This window comes from Conger conger, chromosome 15 (assembly GCF_963514075.1).
Source record: "Conger conger chromosome 15, fConCon1.1, whole genome shotgun sequence".
In the NCBI taxonomy this organism is placed as follows: Eukaryota; Metazoa; Chordata; class Actinopteri; order Anguilliformes; family Congridae; genus Conger; species Conger conger.
Window position 1 is genome coordinate 31,696,315 of NC_083774.1, and position 20,277 is coordinate 31,716,591.

General features: G+C 46.4%; 1 protein-coding gene across 1 annotated transcript in view; it reads left to right on the plus strand.

Moving 5' to 3' along the window:
• The window catches only part of LOC133111107 (doublecortin domain-containing protein 1-like), an 87,758-nt gene that overhangs the window by 53,859 nt on the left and 13,622 nt on the right, over positions 1-20,277 (plus strand). The window contains exons 12-23 of the mRNA XM_061221262.1: positions 1,480-1,603; positions 6,369-6,550; positions 9,482-9,577; positions 10,329-10,428; positions 13,601-13,736; positions 14,288-14,453; positions 15,339-15,491; positions 16,743-16,946; positions 17,442-17,550; positions 17,695-17,862; positions 18,225-18,410; positions 19,829-20,020. Coding sequence (XP_061077246.1) covers positions 1,480-1,603; positions 6,369-6,550; positions 9,482-9,577; positions 10,329-10,428; positions 13,601-13,736; positions 14,288-14,453; positions 15,339-15,491; positions 16,743-16,946; positions 17,442-17,550; positions 17,695-17,862; positions 18,225-18,410; positions 19,829-20,020 — 1,816 coding nt within the window. The remainder of the gene's footprint in view (positions 1-1,479; positions 1,604-6,368; positions 6,551-9,481; positions 9,578-10,328; positions 10,429-13,600; positions 13,737-14,287; positions 14,454-15,338; positions 15,492-16,742; positions 16,947-17,441; positions 17,551-17,694; positions 17,863-18,224; positions 18,411-19,828; positions 20,021-20,277) is intronic.

The following is a 20,277-nucleotide window of genomic DNA, read 5'->3' on the forward strand; positions in this document are numbered from 1 at the left end:
CTGCCTCGTCCCTCGCTGTCTGTCTCTCTCGCTCACACGATTCTTCCTCTGTAAATTCCGGCTCAAAACTGTAAGGTTGTATTTATTCGTAAAAATCGAAAAGCACGTCCTCTAAGGGCACAGCTCCACTGCAGCCATCAACGTCAGCAATCACCATCAGCCATCGGAAGCTGAGGTAATTAATCCGTTGTAATTAATGACAGCGGCTCTACTGTAGCCATTGTGTCACATTCAACGACAGCGTCAAAGTTAGAGAATGACAGAGGTTCATTTCTCGATGGTTGACGCGCAAATTCATTCCCAGATAGTGAATTGATTTTATTGAGAAATGTGGTTGTTCTGCTTGTTTTTTCTCATTTAACTCCATACTAATTATAAATTGGGAAGCTATGGCTACGTCATTGTAGTCTGTAATTTAGCTAGCTAGTTAGAATTATGAGAGACTGGGGCTAGCTACCAAAATTACCTGGTTACAACTGAACCAGAGCATTGTTGCTTAATCTAATGAGTGAAAGCATCATAGCTGTTGACATCCAATGTAAAGTGAGCAAGCAAAACACAACAGTCGGCTGTCGGGTTTATTGATGATGGCGATGGCTGCAGTGGAGCCGTAACTCGGCAAAGTCAGAGCCGTCCTCATATCGCCCAGGCTAGCCAGGTTAGGTTCCGTGATATCTGTACGCTAACGTTACCGTATTTTCCTGGGAGTGTCATGTGATCGCCTGGATGGGTGGCTGCCCATAAACCAATCTCTGCATTCAAGGGTGGAGTTTGAGTGCCCGTTCCCTTCTGGGTTACACAGGCTGAAGAGTCAAGCCAAACATGTCCAGGGACCTTACTAGATGTGTTTGTTTTGATAAGTTTTGCCCCATATCTAGGAAACGGCTACAATGACGGTGATTTTAAAAATGCCGTCACAAATCATTCAAGCATTTAGTCCAAATAAGCGCAAGTCAAAAAAAGCATGACAGTGCTCCTTTAACTTTTTCTTCAATGTGCGCAATTTGTTATAGCTTAAAGTAAACATGCACTTGAATTGAGATTTTATGTCATTGTATACCAGTGGGCGTGTACGTTGATGAAATGTCTGTCAATTTCCATTCCCCTCCAATCAGTGTACTTTCACGCAGTGGTGAAGATTCTTCCCCCTCCTCATGTCAGTCAAATCGACCTCCCGCCTGTTTCACTCACCTATGTGCCATGTGGCGGAAGCTAGTTCTGCTCTAACTTGTGTTTCATGGTGTCTGTGTGGTGCCTGTGTGGTGTGTGTGTGGTGTCTGTGTGGTGTGTGTGTGGTGTGTGTGTGGTGTCTGTGTGGTGTGTGTGTGGTGTCTGTGTGGTGTGTGTGGTGTCTGTGTGTTGTCTGTGTGGTGTGTGTGTGGTGTTTGTGGTGTCTGTGTGGTGTGTGTGTGGTGTGGGTGGTGTGTGTGTGGTGTCTGGTGTGGCTGTTAAGCTGACCTGCTATTCCCTCATGGACAGGTGGGCCATCAGACAGGAGGGAGTGGGGCGGTCCGCTCAGTGGAAACGCTCCAAGGTGCAGAACCCGCTGTGGAACAAGCTCACCTACATGTGGCCCACCTTGCCGGATGGAGAACTCAACCAGGTGAACCCTGTAACCGCACCCTGACCATACCATGACCTCACCCTGACCACACCCCGATTGTACCATGACCTCACCCTGACCACACCCTGATTGTACCATGACCTCACCCTGACCACACCCTGACGGTACCATAACCGAATCCTGAAATCACCCTGACCGCACCTGACCACACCCTGACCGCATGCATATTTCCCATTTGCTGCTTTAACTAACTTCATTCAGGATGATCAGTATCATGTTTTATGTTCTATAATTACATGAAATACAACTGATGCCATCACCACAGGCTGACAGCCATACGCTGACAGGATGCTTTGAGGCTTTCACATTTTGAATCACTCTAAAATACAGTTTCAACCCAATACTTTCCCAGGGTTTATGTGTAGAAGAGCTAAAATGCGAAAGACTGAGGGTCAATTTTATTCCTGATAATTATTCAGAGAATAATATCATCATGTGGATACTCGGTTCTGCTGCATCCCCTAAAGAGCTGCACTATTGGCAGACTGGTTGATTGACATGCTGCAGTGCATAGCAACCAGCTGGAGTGCCACACTTTCAGCACACAGTGGAGAGGGAGGGACACATTCTGTCAGTTACTTCGAAGAATCATAGATCCAAAACTGAGATACCCAGATTTGTAATTGTATCAGGACTGCAAGACACCTTATGCCTTTCCTGTACCAGGAGAATTCTTACTGGCCACAGTCGCCTGCAACCTCAATTTAACATCTCATCTGAGGGCCTTGTCTCCTGCAGCACAGTGTCCCCACAGTCACGCTGAGAGTTTACCTCTTATTATCCAGGGGAGGGGGTATCCCATCCCAATACCGACCGATCACAGCCCTGTTCATGTTCAGCCATGGCAGGAGAAATATCACAGTGTGACTGCAGTGCTGTCCTGGTAACAGCCAGATGAGGTCAGGCTGTGACGTCCGAATATGTGATTAGAATGTTCTTAACTGAACATTCTAATGCTGATGTCACAATCACTACTGCTAACTGAAAGCAATGGAGTTCAAGAACACTGACTTAGTATTTATTAATTAGACCTGCAACCAGCGCAATTCACTCTCAAGATACAGAGAGACAGCTCCTTGCTGCATCTGTCGCAAACAAATTCTGGTTATTTACATGGGTGGCATCCTTCTCCCACAACCACGTGGAGGAGACCACGGGACCACAGCGGATTAATGAGGGGAATTTTCTGTTCGGATCACAACCGCAGTGTTTACAAGACACTGTGAATTAATGAAGATGTCCTACAGCACGCCCCAGAAGCGCTTCTCAGCCCGAAGCAGGTGCTAAATTTAATGGACTCATCCAATAAACCGTTTCATTGATCCAGGAAATCTTCTTTTGGAGGCATCGCAATGTAATCATGTCGAAGGCGATCACAGTGCAGTCAGGCGTCTGAATGTTATCTTTGAGGAGAAGCTCAGAATAACAATGCTGGCAATAGCACATTCACGTTTTCAACGACAAGAAAGCCGTAGAGAAGCCGGGCGAGACCCTGTTCCACAAATACAATGTGTGAAAATAGTGTGAAAATTTACCCTACGCAAACTCACGGTCACACGTAAAATAATTTAGAAAACCAACTGATTTCGGGCGGCACGGATGGAGCAGTGGGTAGCACTGCCGCCTCACAGCAAGGAGGTCCTGGGTTCATCGGCCGGGGCCTCTCTGGGTGGAGTTTGCATGTTCTCCCCGTGTTTGCGTGGGTTTCCTCTGGGTACTCCGGTTTCCTCCCACAGTCCTAACATGCAGGTTAGGCTGATTGGAGAGTCTAAATTGCCCATAAGTATGAGTGTGTTAGTGAATGGTATGTGTGCCCTGCGATGGACTGGCGACCTGTCCAGGGTGTATTCCTGCCTTTCGCCCAATGTATGCTGGGATAGGCTCCAGCCCCCCTGCGACCCTGTTCAGGATAAGCAGGTTAGGATAATGGATGAATGAATGAAACTGATTTCTCCACTCAGCTCTTCAGAATTGCTTTTATTTTTTTTTCAGGAATTTGAAAGATTAAAATAAACTCACCTGTACTGTGAGATTTGCATTTCAAATGTTTCATAGTTTCATTTTGATGCATTTTGATGATTAAAGTGAAATTAGCAAAACACAATGCAATGGTTTATTGAGTTTTGCGATCACATAAGGCAGTGGTTTCCAAACTCAGTCCTTGGGCCCCTCTGTATATGTTAGTTTTTGTTCCGGTGTTAGATACTATTTATCTCGGTGTTAGATACTATTTAGCTTTTAGGCAAACTAAACAGTAGGTACACTTAGTCGGAAAAGGCAAGCTTTGCTGGGCTGAATGGCCTGTTCTCACCATTACCTTAGATTATGTTATGTTATGTTCCCACCATAATTGCAATCTTTAGGATTACGATTGCGGTTGCAATGAAAACCAGCAAACACAGGGGGGCCCCAGGAGGGAGTCTGAGAACCATTACATTAAAGACATTTGGCAGATGCTCTTATCCAGAGCGACGTACAGTTGACTAGATTAAGCTCCCCTGGAGCAATGCAGGGTTAAGGGCCTTGCTCAAGGGCCCAACGGCTGTGCGGAACTTATTGTGGCTACACTGTGGATCAAACCACCAACCTTGCAGGTCCCAGTCATGTACCTTAACCACTACGCTACAAGCCACCCCAACCACTGACCTAAGGCATGACCTGCCGGTGGTTGTGTGTCCTGCCTGTATGGTTCTGGAAAACAGCTTCACCCTCAGAGCACAAGAATCAAACATTTTACTGACTTTTCACCACCTGACCATCTCTAGTCTCATCCGGTCCCTCGTGCCAGGCATCCAAACCCCAGAGGCTCTCCTGAACCAGAACTTGAGCCCATGCAAGTGGGCTGAACCTGTCTCTCACTACAGGAGAAAGAGAGGCAGGTACTGCAGCACCTCTGCCTGTACTGTGGTGGACCCGGTCACCGTGTCAATAACTGTCCGTTTAAAGACAAGCCCATCAGTGAAGGAGGGGGTCCTGACATGGATCAATCCCCCTCAATCTCCAGATCCACAATACTCACCGACATCTCCTGGAACAGCCCCCACCAAGTGCGAGTCCTAATCGACTCCGGAGCCGACACCAACCTGATCTGCCCTACTCTGGCCCTTCGGCTGGGAGTCCCGACCCCCCAAGCTCTCCGCACCAACGCGCTCACTGGCACCCCCTTGGCCGCAGTCGACGCCGTCACTTCCCCTGTTCGGCTGCAGATGTCTGGCAACCACCGGGAAGAGATTTCCTTCTACATAAAGTGTCCTCTCGTTCCTGTGGTTTTGGGTTTTGGGTTTTGGGTTTTGGGTTTTGGGTTTTTGGTTTTGGGTTTTGGGCAGACTCTGGCTTCTCTTGGGCAGACTCTGGCTTCAGGTTCGTGTTTGGTTACCTTGACAACATCCTTAGCTTACCTGCCACCCTGGAGGAACACATCAGTCACGTTCGTCAAGTGCTCCACCGCCTCCTGGAGAACCACCTGTTTGTCAAAGCTAGATCAGAGCAAGGGTATGAAATCATTTCTAAAGCTTTGAGTGTTCCCAGGAGTACAGTGGCCTCAACGATTATGAAATGGAAGAAGCTTTGGAAGTCCTCTGCAGAGATGGGAGAACCTGCCGGAAGGTCGACCATCTCAGTAGCACTCCATCAATCAGGCCTTTATGGTAGAGTGGCTGGACCGAAGCCACCCTTGAGTAAAAGGCATGTGGCAACCCACTTGGAGTTTATCAAGTGGCATTTAAAGATTATCTGGCCTGATGAGACAAAAAATGGGCAGTTGGGCAGAATTCCAAGCACAATGTCTGGCGAACACCAAGCACTGCTCATCACCTGTCAATACCATCTCTATGGTAAGGTGGTGGCAGCGTCATGCTGTAGGGGTGCTTCTCGGCAGCAAGGACAGGGAGACTGGCCAGAGTTGTGAGAAGGATGAATGCAGCCAAATACAGAGAAGTTCTGGGAAAACCTGCTCCAAAGTGAAACCTCGGACTGGGTGCTACGGTTCACATTTCAGCACGACAATGACCTAAAGCATACAGCTTCGGGACAAGTCACTGACTGTCCTTGTGTAGCCCAGCCAAAGCCCAGACTTAAACCCAATAGAAAATCTGTGAAGAGACCTGAAGATGGCAGTTCTCTGACATTTCCAATCCAATCTGACGGAGATTGAGAGGATTTTCTGCCGGGAAGAATGGGATAAAGTGCCCAAATCCAGGCATGCAAAGCTTGTAGACACTTACCCAAGAATACTTGAAGCTGTAATTCCTGCCAAAGAGGCTACTACAATGTACTGAAAATAAATTTTCAAGAATGTCTGAAAACATGTTTTCACTTTTTGGGGTATTGAGTGTAGATTGATGAGCAGAAATGTCAATTTTATACATTTAAAATTAAACCTACAACGCACTAAATATACCGTATGTCAAAATAAAATTAATTATTGATGGAAAAACTTGTAACTTGATTGCTGAGTGTTCATCCATCACTGAGACAGCATGTGAAAGATGATCTTTTGGTTGGTTGGTGTGTGAGACAGTGTGACCAACCTCTACTTCAGCACAAGCTGCTTTTGCTATCGGCACGAACAGGAAGCTGTTTCTACTCCTAAATTGCATCACTTCCTTTTTCTTTTATTGGTAAAAGGTATTTGCTCTTAAAACTGGAGAATAATGGATAAAATGGGCAAAATAAAAGGCCCATTGTTTTTAAAAAGAGAAGAAATGAAGTTGCAGATATTAACTTTTATTTCCCTGGATCGCAGGACCTGAGCTGGCCTCTAGAGGGCGCGCTGGTTCCATGTGCTCCGCCTCTGACTGACTCGAGCAGGAGGGTGCTGGACTCCGGACCCATGAGGCTGAGGGTGCTGAGGAATGGGCAGCAGGGCGGCCACACCCAGGCTGTGACCGTGACAGCACCTGACACAACCAACATGCTCAAAACACGGTGAGAGCCTGTCACCTGACATCTAAACACACTGAGAGCCAATCACCTGACATCTAAGCACAGTGTGAGCCAATCACCTGACATCTAAACACAGTGTGAGCCAATCACCTGACATCTAAACACAGTGAGAGCCAATCACCTGACATCTAAACACAGTGTGAGCCAATCACCTGACATCTAAACACACTGAGAACCAATCACCTGACATCTAAACACACTGAGAGCCAATCACCTGACATCTAAACACACTGAGAGCAAATCACCTGACATCTAAACACAGTGTGAGCCAATCACCTGACATCTAAACACAGTGAGAGCCAATCACCTGACATCTAAACACAATGAGAACCAATCATCTGACATCTAAACACAGTGAGAGCCAATCACCTGACATCTAAACACAGTGTGAGCCAATCACCTGACATCTAAACACAGTGAGAGCCAATCACCTGACATCTAAACACAATGAGAACCAATCATCTGACATCTAAACACAGTGAGCCTCATTTAGCAATATTTTCAGAAATCCGTGTTCAAATTTATGTGACCAGAGCCAAACTAACAAAGTCCACTGGATTTATCAAACATGCGTTGACAGTTTTTTTTTGTATCCATGTCTTTAATTAATGCTTATTTGAAGGTGAATATGAATTCCATAAAACACGTAAACAAAGTTTACGTTTAGGGTTAGTTTAGGGTGTACAAGTCATAGCTTAGACCTTAATTTCTATGGCTAACCTCTCTTTACATTACATTTACATTTATTGCTTTATTCAAAGAATTGGCGCATTGGCATAGCCTACTTCGGAACATGCACATCTTCAATGAATCCCGATTTCTTTAGTGAGGCTCACAAATTAGTTCTGACCATAGACCTTATAAAACCATATAAAAATGGTTCCAGCTGCCCAGACACCTTCTGACTTTGTGCAGCACCCAGGAGCCAGCACCCATAAGATCCACATGCCGTTCCTGTCCAATTCCAGAACATTCAGGTGCTTTCCGTCCTCAGCTTCTTGGCACAGGACAATGAAAACATATCACTGTCACCCTCCTGGGTAGCAAAGGGTCAGAGTCCAAGCAACCAGAGCAATAAGGAGAAGGCATGGCAAAATTTGAAAACAGGCTGTGGGGGGCTATGGAGCAGGAGGGTAGAAGGGCGAGAGACAGGTACTGGAGGTAGGAGGGTTGGAGCAGGGCTTGGACGATGACAGGTAAGGCAGACAGGAAGACTGGAGCGGGACTGGACGAACATTGGACTCAGAAACAAGTATATTTCTTAAATTGCCTGAAATTGAATTTTGTGGTCCTTATAACGTATTTTAGGGGTGTCAATTTATGCTAATTTTAAGTTTGTGCACATGCTTTCTGTTTATGATTGATTTGTACTTATCAACATACACATGCAGATGCAAAAAAAGGCTGTGTCTACTCCAGTTTCATAAATCCGGCGCTAATTTCCAATCACACATACATTTGCACACAGACGTCGGAAAATATTGATAAATGAGGCCCAGTGAGAGCCAATGACATGACATCTAAACACATTGAGAGTCAATGACGTGACATCTAAACACAGTGAGAGTCAATGACGTGACATCTAAACGCAGTGAGAGCCAATGCATACCTTACATTAAACGGCTGGGCTTCTGGGTGCAGAGGAACAAACCTAAACCGAACATCTATTTATACCGTCGAGGTCAACTTTACACAAAGCTGGCGGTTAAGAAACCTGACTATGCTGAACTGTGGGGATCATTTAGGAGAAGTGTACAAAGTCTTCAACATACAATCCATAGATCCAGCTCATTAGTCCTCCTCACACACACACACACACACACACACACACACACACCTTTATTCCAGGAAAATTTAAATGCGAGAGATCTGAATTAAATCATTTCAGCAAGTTTGGTTCATCAGACCAGCATTGCGTGCATTTGAGCAATGAGTTGCAAATGTCTGTATTATCCACTGATCTATTGAGGGTAAAAAGCTAACCCCCCACCCCACCACACAAGCACACAGAATTAATCTTTCAGGTAAAGTCAAGCCTGAAATTGGAATTTTTGATGCATACATTTCATTTGTACTTTGTAATTAACTCATTCTACCGGGGCCTGCTCTAAGCGGGGTAAATAAAGTCAGACCCGGTCTCGGTTTACAGATGAGCAGACGCGTTGCTGACATTTTCCTCCTGTCACACCACTGGCTCAGGGATTGGCTGATCAGCATATTTACACTGGGTCATTTTGGGGGAAGACTAGTATCAAACCGCTTAATTGAAGATCTAGCGGAGAGTTAGACAGCACACAGCACTTGCTTCCCGTGACTTTTTGAATTTAAATTTTTACTTCACTTTTCGTAAAAAAGCATACGTATACCCACACCTTAGTTACTCAGAAAAAGACTTCACCATTCAAGTCACAAATCAAGAGGAGACATATGGTTATTTTTATGGAAAACTTCTAATTAAAGACTTCTAATTTAAATTTGCTTTCAACCTTATGTAACAAATTATAAAATGTGAATTTAAATATTCATGTGACTGTTTCATTCCATTTTTATTGTCTTTGTTTAATCTTTTATTTACACTTTTATAGTATGAAGTGCTTTGTCCACAATGCAAGAAAAGCAGTCTATGAATAAAATTGTTCACAAGATATTTGTAAGAAATTCTGTGTGCCTATCTGTGTGTGCACGTACATGTTTGTGTACGTGTTCGTGTGTGTGGAACATAAACAGACACACCATATAATAGACCATACACTATAATACACCACTATATAATACACCATACACTATAATACAACACTATATAATACACCATATACTATACTACACCACTATATAATACACCATACACTATACTACACCACTATATAATACACCATACACTATAATACACCACCTGTCATTGTGCAATCCCAGGAAGAAGCCACAGACAGACAGAGGAGACTGCCTGGCACAAGAAGACGACAGCTCCATAAAAATTCACAAGCTGCAGTTCCAGCAGTTTCTCGAAAGGTAACGCCGTGTTAATATTATGTAGACCTCTCACAGGAATGTGCAGCGGGACCCTGAAAAAGCAGTGCACTGCTCAATACAGTGCCCTATTATACTGGATACTGTTTCATTGAGTCCTTTAAAGAGGGCACTGCTTCATGGCTGACATCATCTTGCATCTTCACCCCATAATACTCCCGTTATGGCTCTTTCGTTTCCACTCTGTCTGCTTTCACTGCTGTTATTTCCCTCCTTCCACCCGTTTTTTTAGATATGAATTTGTTTTTGACAAGTGCAGCAGTTACTCAGAGGACCTATTAGGACCTATTGTGCTCTTGTGATTAAATGGCATTATTGCAGTTCCCCCACCGCCGTCATGTTTCCCCAGGCCTTTACTGCCGAGACACCTGTCCCCTATAGGGGGACAAAAATGAATTGGCTGGCCCAAGTGCCCGGTTTTTGAGCAGAATTTTTGCCGGTTCTGTTTTTGTTTGAATCGCCACCTGGTCCACGTTCTGTTTCAATAGCTACCACTCCAGTCCCACAAAAATGAATTGCTGGGTCTTATAGGGATAGGATTGCCAGGTGCCCGGTCCACCTTGATTCGCGACCACCCCCAGTTCGAAACCCGGACCCCTCACCCCACAAAGTTTGCCATCGGTCCAGATTGCCCCCCACCCCGCTCCTGATCAAGCTTCACTGAGTGCGGTTTTGACTAATTCTTAATCTGGCAGCCCTATTTTAGGAGAATAACGAGTTGGCTCTCTCCCAGGTGTGGAGAGGCTCTGGGCCTCCTCCGGGCGGCTCGGAGGCTGTTTGACAAAGATGGTGAGGAAATCTCCGTCCTCACCGGCCTACAGAGAGACCAGCTGGTGAGTATCACTTCCGGACAAACGGCTAACCACTGGCTGCCAGAGCCTGCCCACGGTCCAAAGGCATCCTGGCATGTGGAGCTGCGGCACTGCCCCTTCCTGTCCTCAGGCAGTGACTACACCTCACACTCTAACCACACCTCTCCGTTCAGCACCCTGTCTCCAGCTCCTCTAACCAGACCTCTCCGTTCAGCACCCTGTCTCCAGCTCCTCTAACCAGACCTCTCCGTTCAGCAGCCTGTCTCCAGCTCCTTCTGCTGTGATTATACCTCACACTCTAACCAGACCTCTCCGTTCAGCAGCCTGTGTCCAGCTCCTTCTGCAGTGATTATACCACACACTCTAACCAGACCTCTCCGTTCAGCACCCCGTCTCCAGCTCCTCTAACCAGACCTCTCCGTTCAGCACCCTGTCTCCAGCTCCTCTAACCAGACCTCTCCGTTCAGCAGCCTGTCTCCAGCTCCTTCTGCTGTGATTATACCTCACACTCTAACCAGACCTCTCCGTTCAGCAGCCTGTGTCCAGCTCCTTCTGCAGTGATTATACCACACACTCTAACCAGACCTCTCCGTTCAGCACCCCGTCTCCAGCTCCTCTAACCAGACCTCTCTGTTCAACAGCCTGTCTCCAGCTCCTCCTGCTGTCTCTTTGCCCCCTGATCGTGCAACTACATTTCCCAGCCACACACCAAAGCAGACTCAGAGGGTCTATTCTACAAATGTCTACCCTGGTGTAAAATCCAGCTATAACAGCTTGATCAGCTTGAAAATTGGGCTGGTCATAAACTGATATAGCTGGGTATGAGATAGTCAACCAGCTAAAAGTTGTTTCCAAACATAGCTTGAGCTGGTCAAAGCATGTCAAGCTGGAAGCTGGTCCGAACTGGTGAACCAGCTAAACCATGTCGAGCTGGAAGCTGGTCCGAACTGGTCAACCAGCTAAACCATGTCGAGCTGGGAGATGGTCTGAACTGGTCAACCAGCTAAGCCATGTCGAGCTGGGAGCTGGTCTGAACAGGTCAACCAGCTAAACCATGTTGAGCTGGGAGCTGGTCTGAACAGGTCAACCAGCTAAACCATGTTGAGCTGGGAGCTGGTCTGAACAGGTCAACCAGCTAAACCTTGTTGAGCTGGAGCTGGTCTGAACTTGTCAACCAGCTACCAGCTGTTTTTTTCAGCAGGGTATGAACCCACCCTCTTAGACTACAGCCCAATGTTTATTTTTCTTTTTTTTAAATGTAAGTCGCTTCTCTCCGTTTGTCTTGACAGTGCCAGTTGCAGTATATAAAGTATTTAGCTGTAGTGCAATTCTTTCTCATATTAAATGCATTTTCATCCACTTTAATGCACTGTAAGCTGATTTGGCCAAAAGTGACTGCCACATACAATTTACTACATTTTGATACATTTTTCATACTGGGCCTGGTCTCAGAACCCACACAGTCAGACCTCAACAGATCTGGGGCCATACTTCCTGTAGCAATGATAGTCATGTGACGACTTCACTACAGTGGGCACCCTTAATAACAAATGTAGAAAAAAGGCTGTATGTAATAAACAGCATGGATAATGAACTATATTTTATATTTAAACATATGGGAAAACTATATACATTTATTTCAATACATTTAATCCCATGTTTCAATGTTTTTTATTTCGTAATCTCATTTCGTTTTGGAAAACCACACCCCCTAACAATTATTCATTCATTCATTCATTATCCTAACCCACTTATCCTGAACAGGGTCGCAGGGCCTAACAATTATTGTAGATAAAATCAAACGAAGTGAAATTTGCAATAGAATCTTAGTTAGTTTAACTTTAGCTAACCTTAGTCTAAAGGAACTACTGTAAGGGAGTGGGGTCAGAGGACCAAACATGACTGAGTTGGGTTCTAAAAGTTACTCACAAGATGTGAGATAACCACTGATATTTTCTGGGGGCATCCCTCAAGACAATGGATGCACCCCAGAGGAGGAAGGGGGAAACAAGAAAGGGATTCAATAACTCCCCGGGAATTACCCAACCAATAAAACAACCTATCAAAACAGTCGAGAAGTTTAATCTGAATCGAGCAAGGAAACAGGAAACAGCAGGGTAAACTCAGCCTTACGTCCTACAGATTATGGTGGTCGTAAGACAAGGCGAGTAGGACATAGGTACATCTCTAGCTCAAGAGAGACACCTACCCATGCTCCCAACTGCGTTATGGCTTACCTAGGACCGGAACGGTAACGTGATAATTGAAGACATACTGGACATCCAGTCTGATTCCACAGCAGGAATACTGGTACTAGAATACACAAAACAACCTTAACACATTTAGTTCACTGATGAAGCAGGATTACTTTAAAAAGAGACGGGAACCCATGAAACACATTAACCCCGCTTCAACAACCGAAGCAGGATGCTTATACCAAGGCTAGAATACCCAAAACAACATTATGCCCCTAACTCCAATGACAAAACAGAATTATTTATACATTGGCAAGAAAGTGCACACGAACAGCCATGCGGGTATCAAACACAGAAACCCCTGGCCACCGAAAGTCGCAGAGCTCTCCAACCAAGCGGGGCAAATTCCAAACACCGTGCAAAACCACACTAACAGCAAACATACATTAATATTGACACAGCTACAAAACGCTTCACGGCTCTACCGCCAGTGTGGGAGACCTAAGGGGAAGTGGGATAAATACACAAACAGCCACAAAGATCTCCAGTATAGAACTCCGGGCTATCGGAGATTCGCAACTCTCCTACCGGGATGAGTGACACCAACTCATGTATTTAACCTAGTGTTACAAATAAAACAGACCTACGTGTCACACAGGTAACAGTGGCTGACCCTCCACCTGTACCTCCAGGTATACGTGTCACACAGGTAGCAGTGGCTGACCCTCCACCTGTACCTCCAGGTATACGTGTCACACAGGTAGCAGTGGCTGACCCTCCACCTGTACCTCCAGGTATACGTGTCACACAGGTAGCAGTGGCTGACCCTCCACCTGTACCTCCAGGTATACGTGTCACACAGGTAGCAGTGGCTGACCCTCCACCTGTACCTCCAGGTATACGTGTCACACAGGTAGCAGTGGCTGACCCTCCACCTGTACCTCCAGGTATACGTGTCACACAGGTAGCAGTGGCTGACCCTCCACCTGTACCTCCAGGTATACGTGTCATGCGGGGAGCAGTGGGCGGACCCCCGACGCCAGCAGGCTGACAGGAAGAGGCGTGTCCTGCTGAGCGGCCTGGAACAGGATGCGGCTCTGGTGCAACACTACTGCACCATCCGCCACCAGCAGGGTGCGCCCCAGCCCACCTCACCGCACACGTCTCAGCGACAGAATAACACTGGCCAGAAAGAAAAGCCACCTCACAGAATGAAAAATTAAAATGTTGCCTTCATTAAATCTAAGATATTTCAGGCAAAACTACTCTAATGTCTGGCTCAGCCTATAGTTTAGTCGCTAAGATACATGACTGGGACCTGGGAAGTTGGTGGTTTGTGCCCCAGTGTAGCCACAATAAGATCAGTGTAGCTATTGGGCCCTTGAGCAAGACCCTTAAGCCCACATTGCTCCAGGGGGGATTGGCCCTTGCTTTGTCTAATCAAATGCAAGTCGCTCTGGATAAAAGCGTCAGCTAAATAATTGTAATGTAATGGTGGTTCAGCTTGGACTTGATTTTGTTTGTCCATTTGAAGAGCAGGTTTTTGGAATGGTTTTTCCAACATTTTACGTCAGTGTTCTAGAACCCCATTGCTTTAAGTTACCAGAAATCATTGTACATCAGTGTTAGAATGTTCAGTTAAGACATACTTATGACCTCACGCCTCTGTGTTTGTCCCTGCCCAGATCTGGTTCTAGAAGCTGTGGGCGACCTGAGGGAGGGGAACCAACTCACTGTGGCAGAACGCTGCATCTCGCCTGAGGAAACAAGCAAGGAACCGTCCAATCAGGAGCCAACCAACCAGGACACTGATGAGGAGAACACCGATGAAGATCTTCTCAATATGCTAAAGTGAGTACCCTGCACATCACCTGGGACACACAGTGCCCTCCAGAATAAGACACTGACTAAAGGAGATAAAGGAGATGTGTATGTCAGAATGGTCAGAAATCCATCCCAATATGTTCTCATGAATCACGATAGAAGACGACTTTGTCAGTAGTGCTATTCCTGCAAGGTCTAGATAATCCTGAAAACCAGTTAGGCACATATTGTTTTGGAAAAAATAATATTAAACAGTTGAACAATTTAATTGGTGAAAATGACAATAATTTCCCAACTTTTTGGAGTAAACAATCTATCTCGTTGACTGTATTGTTTATTTTATCCAACCTTTTTTTCCTTATCTTTATTAAGGATTTTAGAAGGCACTGTGTTTCTTGATAATAGTCAGATCTTGAAAGATCTCACAACAGAGATCTCGCGGTGGCAGTTTAAACATGGGGCAGCCTGTAGCGTAGTGGTTAAATGACTGGAACCCGCAAGGTCGATTGTTCGATCCCTGGTGTAGCCACAATAAGATCCGCACAAGCCATGGGTTGAGCAAGGCCCTTAACCCTGCATAGCTCCAGGGGAGGATTGTCTCCTGCTTAGTCTAATCAACTGTACGTCTTTCTGGGCGTCTGCCAAATGCCATTAATATAATGTAATGTAATTAAACTCTCAAAGTCTACCATATTGGGCACTCACCTCTCCTCCTCTCCTGTTGGTTGGGCCGTGTCTTTTTTTAATTACCACCTTCACATTTGACTAACCTCATTGAATCAATCTGATTGGTTAGAAACATAGAGGTCCTGAGTGAGATGTGGGGTCTCCCGGCTGCTGGAATACACAGACGTGCTCAGCAGTGGTGTTTTTTGTATTCCTCTCCAGTGATGACTTTGTTTCTTTCCATAGTGAGGACTCTCATTCTAGAGCCCACCGCAAGTTGGACGAGAAGCACCTTCCTTTCAGATACCCGTGGCAAGAGAACTGGGAACATCACGAAGATGTCGGCACTCAGAACGACAGAGATGAGAGCTCCAACAAAGTGGAAGTGTGCAAGCCCAGGTTAGGCCTCTCAGCTGCGGTGGGAAGTCCAGGGGTCAGGAAGTGTGCATGCTCAGGTTTGGCCTCTATGCCTAGGTGGGAAGTCCAGGGGTCAGGAAGTGTGCATGCCCAGGTTAGGCCTCTCAGCTGAGGTGGGAAGTCCAGGCGTCAGGAGGTGTGCATGCCCAGGTTTGGGCTCTCAGCTGCGGTGGGAAGTCCAGGGGTCAGGAAGTGTGCATGCCCAGGTTTGGCCTCTCAGCTGAGGTGGGAAGTCCAGGGGTCAGGAGGTGTGCATGCCCAGGTTTGGCCTCTCAGCTGAGGTGGGAAGTCCAGGGGTCAGGAGGTGTGCATGCCCAGGTTTGGCCTCTCAGCTGAGGTGGGAAGTCCAGTGGTCAGGAGGTGTGCATGCTCAGGTTTGGCCTCTCAGCTGAGGTGGGAAGTCCAGGGGTCAGGAGGTGTGCATGCCCAGGTTTGGCCTCTCAGCTGAGGTGGGAAGTCCAGGGGTCAGGAAGTGGAAGTGCTGTTGTGCGTCGCTCCCACCCAGCCAACTGACTGAAGAATTTATGAGAAATTGTAAGGCACAAGTGAATCTCAATAAGCATTTTAGTCTTATACCTAGACTTAAAATCTTATTTCTATTTATTTTTTGCTAAATAAGACAAAAATATTGAGGCAAGATTTCCGAATGGGGAAAGAAAAGTTCACTTATAAAGTTAATATTAATAAAACAAAAAAAGATTTTAAGTCTCATAACAAGACCGAACACCTTAAGTTGTTTTGCAGTGTGAACAATTAGAAAATCGAAGAGATTGGAACAGAAAAGAGGACTTTTACTTTCTGAATCTGGATCTGGATCTGCTTTATACATGGAGAATGGGGCCTTCCCCTTTTACACCATCACAACAGTCCGTGAAAATGGATGCCATAATCAGTCCCAGGTACAGGATCAAACCCATTTGGAGGACACATAGTACAACAGAAAGAAGTCTGAGGGAGTGATCCAGCTTCCTTGATCTTCAAGCAGTTTGGACCAGTCAAAGTGCTTTCATGGAGTGCAAAGCCCTTTTGATTGGCTCAAATCATTCAGGCACACAGGAATCCAATGGCAGCAGTGGTGTAAGGCTTTGTGTGGGGACTGGAATGGAGTCTAGCCAATTAGTTGGGCCAATTTTAAACTCTGCCTGCCATTTCTATCCCAGCATTCACCCTGCCAGGCCATTGGTGTATTGTTGCTAAGACGCAGGTATGACTCCCCGGTGTGTGTGTGTGCAGGTCGGGGCCGAGGCAGAGGAGGGCAACGCAAGCCCAACTTCAGCAGTTTGAGCTCAGGGACGGGCAGATCGTGAGCTGCCAGAGCCCCGGGCTGGCCCTGGGAGTGAGGTCAACAGAGGGGGCGCGAGCCGGGATGACCCTACAGCTGCTGACCCGAAACCCAGACGACACCAACCAGCGCTGGGAACTGAGAGAAGAGGACCAGTAAGAAGACACTGTTACAACTCAGACCACACTACTAGCCTTATGCCTTTAGTTCTCAGACCACCACACCCTGCTAGCCTTATGCCTTTAGGACGCAGACCAACACACACTGCTAGCCGTATGCCTTTAGCACTCAGACGTCCACAGACTGTTAGCCTTATACCTTTAGGATCCAGTCAACCACACACTGTTAGCCTTATGCCATTAGAACTCAGACCTCCACACACCATTAGCCGGCCACCGCTATGACACAGGACACCACACACAGCTAGCCAATGTCTTTAAAAGTTCTGTGTATGAAAACAATAAATGAAGGGGACAGCCAATGGAGTCCTGAGGACAATGCAGGGACGACTGAATAACCAACATAAGAGGTTGCTTTGAGCTAGCTTTGTAGAGGTAGTATACAGTAAGAACCCTTAAATGGCAAAAGGGCTGTTTTTGTTGCATATTCTCATGGTCCCCATATTTCTTGCTCCCATTTGTCTTCTGTAGGACCCTACATCTGCTTGCTAGCCCTGGCCTGGTGCTCGCAGTGTCCAAAATCACAGCCGGACACACCTGCACTCCAATCCCCATTCCTGGCTGTCCTGTCATACTCCAGGTGACCCGCCTGTAACATTAGCATACATTGTGTTGGATAGGTCTTATGGACTTATTAGCCAATCAATGACTAAAGCACTAAAGTGCTGGAGCATTAAAGTGCTCCTGACATGGACTGACATGGCTACATTTGGATGGTCTGCAGAAGCACAAGCCGTACCGCTACGGGGCAGCCCACCAGAGGTGGGGATGGCTGCCTGAGGGCAGGGAGCTCGGAGCCTTCTTCACCACAGAGCTGGACCGGGCCGTGACTGCAGCCCTCAGAGCCTGCCTCTGTACCGCCTGCGTGTCCCCAGAACCACTGCACCAGCAGGTCTGCCCATCCACGCCACCTTCATCACTTCATCTTTATCTTCACTTTCAGCTTCATCATCTTCATCATCTTTATCTTCACGTTCATCTTCATCATCATCTTCACTTCCATCTTCATCTTCACTTACATTCTCATCATCTTCATCTTTACTTGCATCATCTCCATTATCTTTATCTTAACTTTCCTCTTCGTCATCATCTTCACTTTCATTTTCATCTTCATCCTCTTCATCTTCACTTACATCTTCATCACTTTCCTCTTCATCATCATCGTCTTCATGTGGGCCCAGCGATCCCCCTGCTTAGGCTGTGTAGATTATCATACGATACTGTAAGGATTGTTCTCTAACCCTTTTGGGACAGGGCTACTTCCTCGTCAGCTCAGGTGGGACGAGGAGAGTGGAGATGTGCCCCACCTGTGCCAAAATCCTGAGGGGAAAGCACGTCTTACAGGAGCTCCCGCCGGACTCCATCTTCCGCTGCTCCACCGCCCGCCGGCACCCTGCTCTGAGCCCCCACGGGCCGTTCAAGATCCTCACCGTCTGCAAGGTGAGCGCGACCCGCATGACTACCATGGAACTTTTTGATATGGATCTTTTTTACTCAATTATTGTGGTGAAATGAATTCGTAAAAATGTGTTAGAAGAAGGTCACGATGACAAATGCACAAGGCTAAATGTTTTTTTCGTGCAGATGGTAGGGAATCATGCTTTTGTTGAAAATAACTTGAAATAATGTGAAGGATTTTGCAAGGATCTGGCCTTGCCAAGTATTACAGGAAAAGACTCCATGCTGTTCTCCTTGCTCACTCCATGCTGTTCTCCTTGCCAGATGTCAGTGCAGTATTTTGGGTTTCTCAATATCAGTAATTGTATTGTTCATCTTTTGTGCATTGCAGCCAGGGGTGCCAATAATTCTGAAGCCCATTATATTTTACTTTAATTTACTTTAATTTATTTCACAGTGGTTTTTGAATAAAGATCATTAGCATTTCCCCCATTTTGGACAGAAGGCTATCTATTGTCTAATCCTTTTTTGTGATTTTCTACTCAATTTAATTTTTCATCCTAAACATATTGAAATTGTATCTTCAAAATCAGGCGATATGAAAAGGATGCGTTCTGTTATGTCATTTCAGTCAGGACAACTCACGGATTAGATTACTGTACATATTTTAATGAAGATGTACATTAAAAAGGCATCTGTTTGAGGTACTACCCTATCAAACAGAAAGAAAACCTTAGTACCTAGAAGCAGATAAAAACAACAGGTGGTAGCTGCAGTGGTGAAGGGTGATCAGGGCGATCCCCCGCCCGGGCTGTGTCGAAGTGTCCCTGAGCAAGACACCTAACCCATAAATGCTCCTGACGAGCTGGTCGGGGCCTTGCATGGCAGCCAATCGCCATCGGTGTGTGAGTGCGTGTATGAATGGGTGAATTGAGAAGCATCAATTGTACAGCGCTTCGGATAAAGGCTCTATATAAATGCCTGCCATTTGCCACTAGCAAGCAAAGAATGCAATAGCAGCGCAAGGAAAGACAAGTCTGGGTAATGACTGTCGATATAACAAGGCACTCCATTAGTTATATGTGCCTGTGATCGGGTAGGTATAAATGTGTTGTTTGCATGGGATTGGTTGATTATGGAAACGTGTATGTGTGTGATTGATTAATTATTTAAACCTCTATGTATGTGATTGGTTGATTATGGAAACGTGTATGTATGTGATTGATGAATTATTTAAACCTCTATGTATGTGATTGGTTGATTATGGAAACGTGTATGTGTGTGGTTGCGAGGTCGACCATAGTCACACCAAGCTCGGTTGCGGTGGAGTTCACTGACCGACCTTGCTCTGCTCGCTTCGAGCTCGACGCTCAGTCCTTTCGGGACGTAGCTGTTCCGGAGGGTTCTGTGCGCTATGCACGTGTGCCCCTCAGTGAGTGCTGCTGTTCTCCGCGCTGCAGACGGACCTGGCCGGGGCCGCAGCGGAGGCAGTCCTTCGGGGCCTGGAGGAACGGCTGGAGGGTTTGAAGGCCGAGACGCGCCCCAGTGGGACCCCCAGCGCCTGCGCCCAGCCGGCCCCCAGGATCCTGGCCCACAGGAACGGGCGGGGGCTGAGGGGGGGCCAGCTGATCACCGCAGTGACAGTGCCCCTGGTGAGACGCCCCGGGGGCCCCTGCAAACCACAGCGGGGCCAGAGGGGGTGAAACACTCATGGGGGACACACATACAGCACTGGCAAGAATTTATCTGGCTCGCCATCAAAAATAACTAAGTATACAGCACAGATGCATCTGAGCTATGTGCTTTCTAAGAGCCAATATGATCTTTGTACGAGTATTTTACAAATTCATAAAATAACCTGAGCAATTACTGATACTTGTATACCTCAACTCAAACTGGCTGGTCCTTC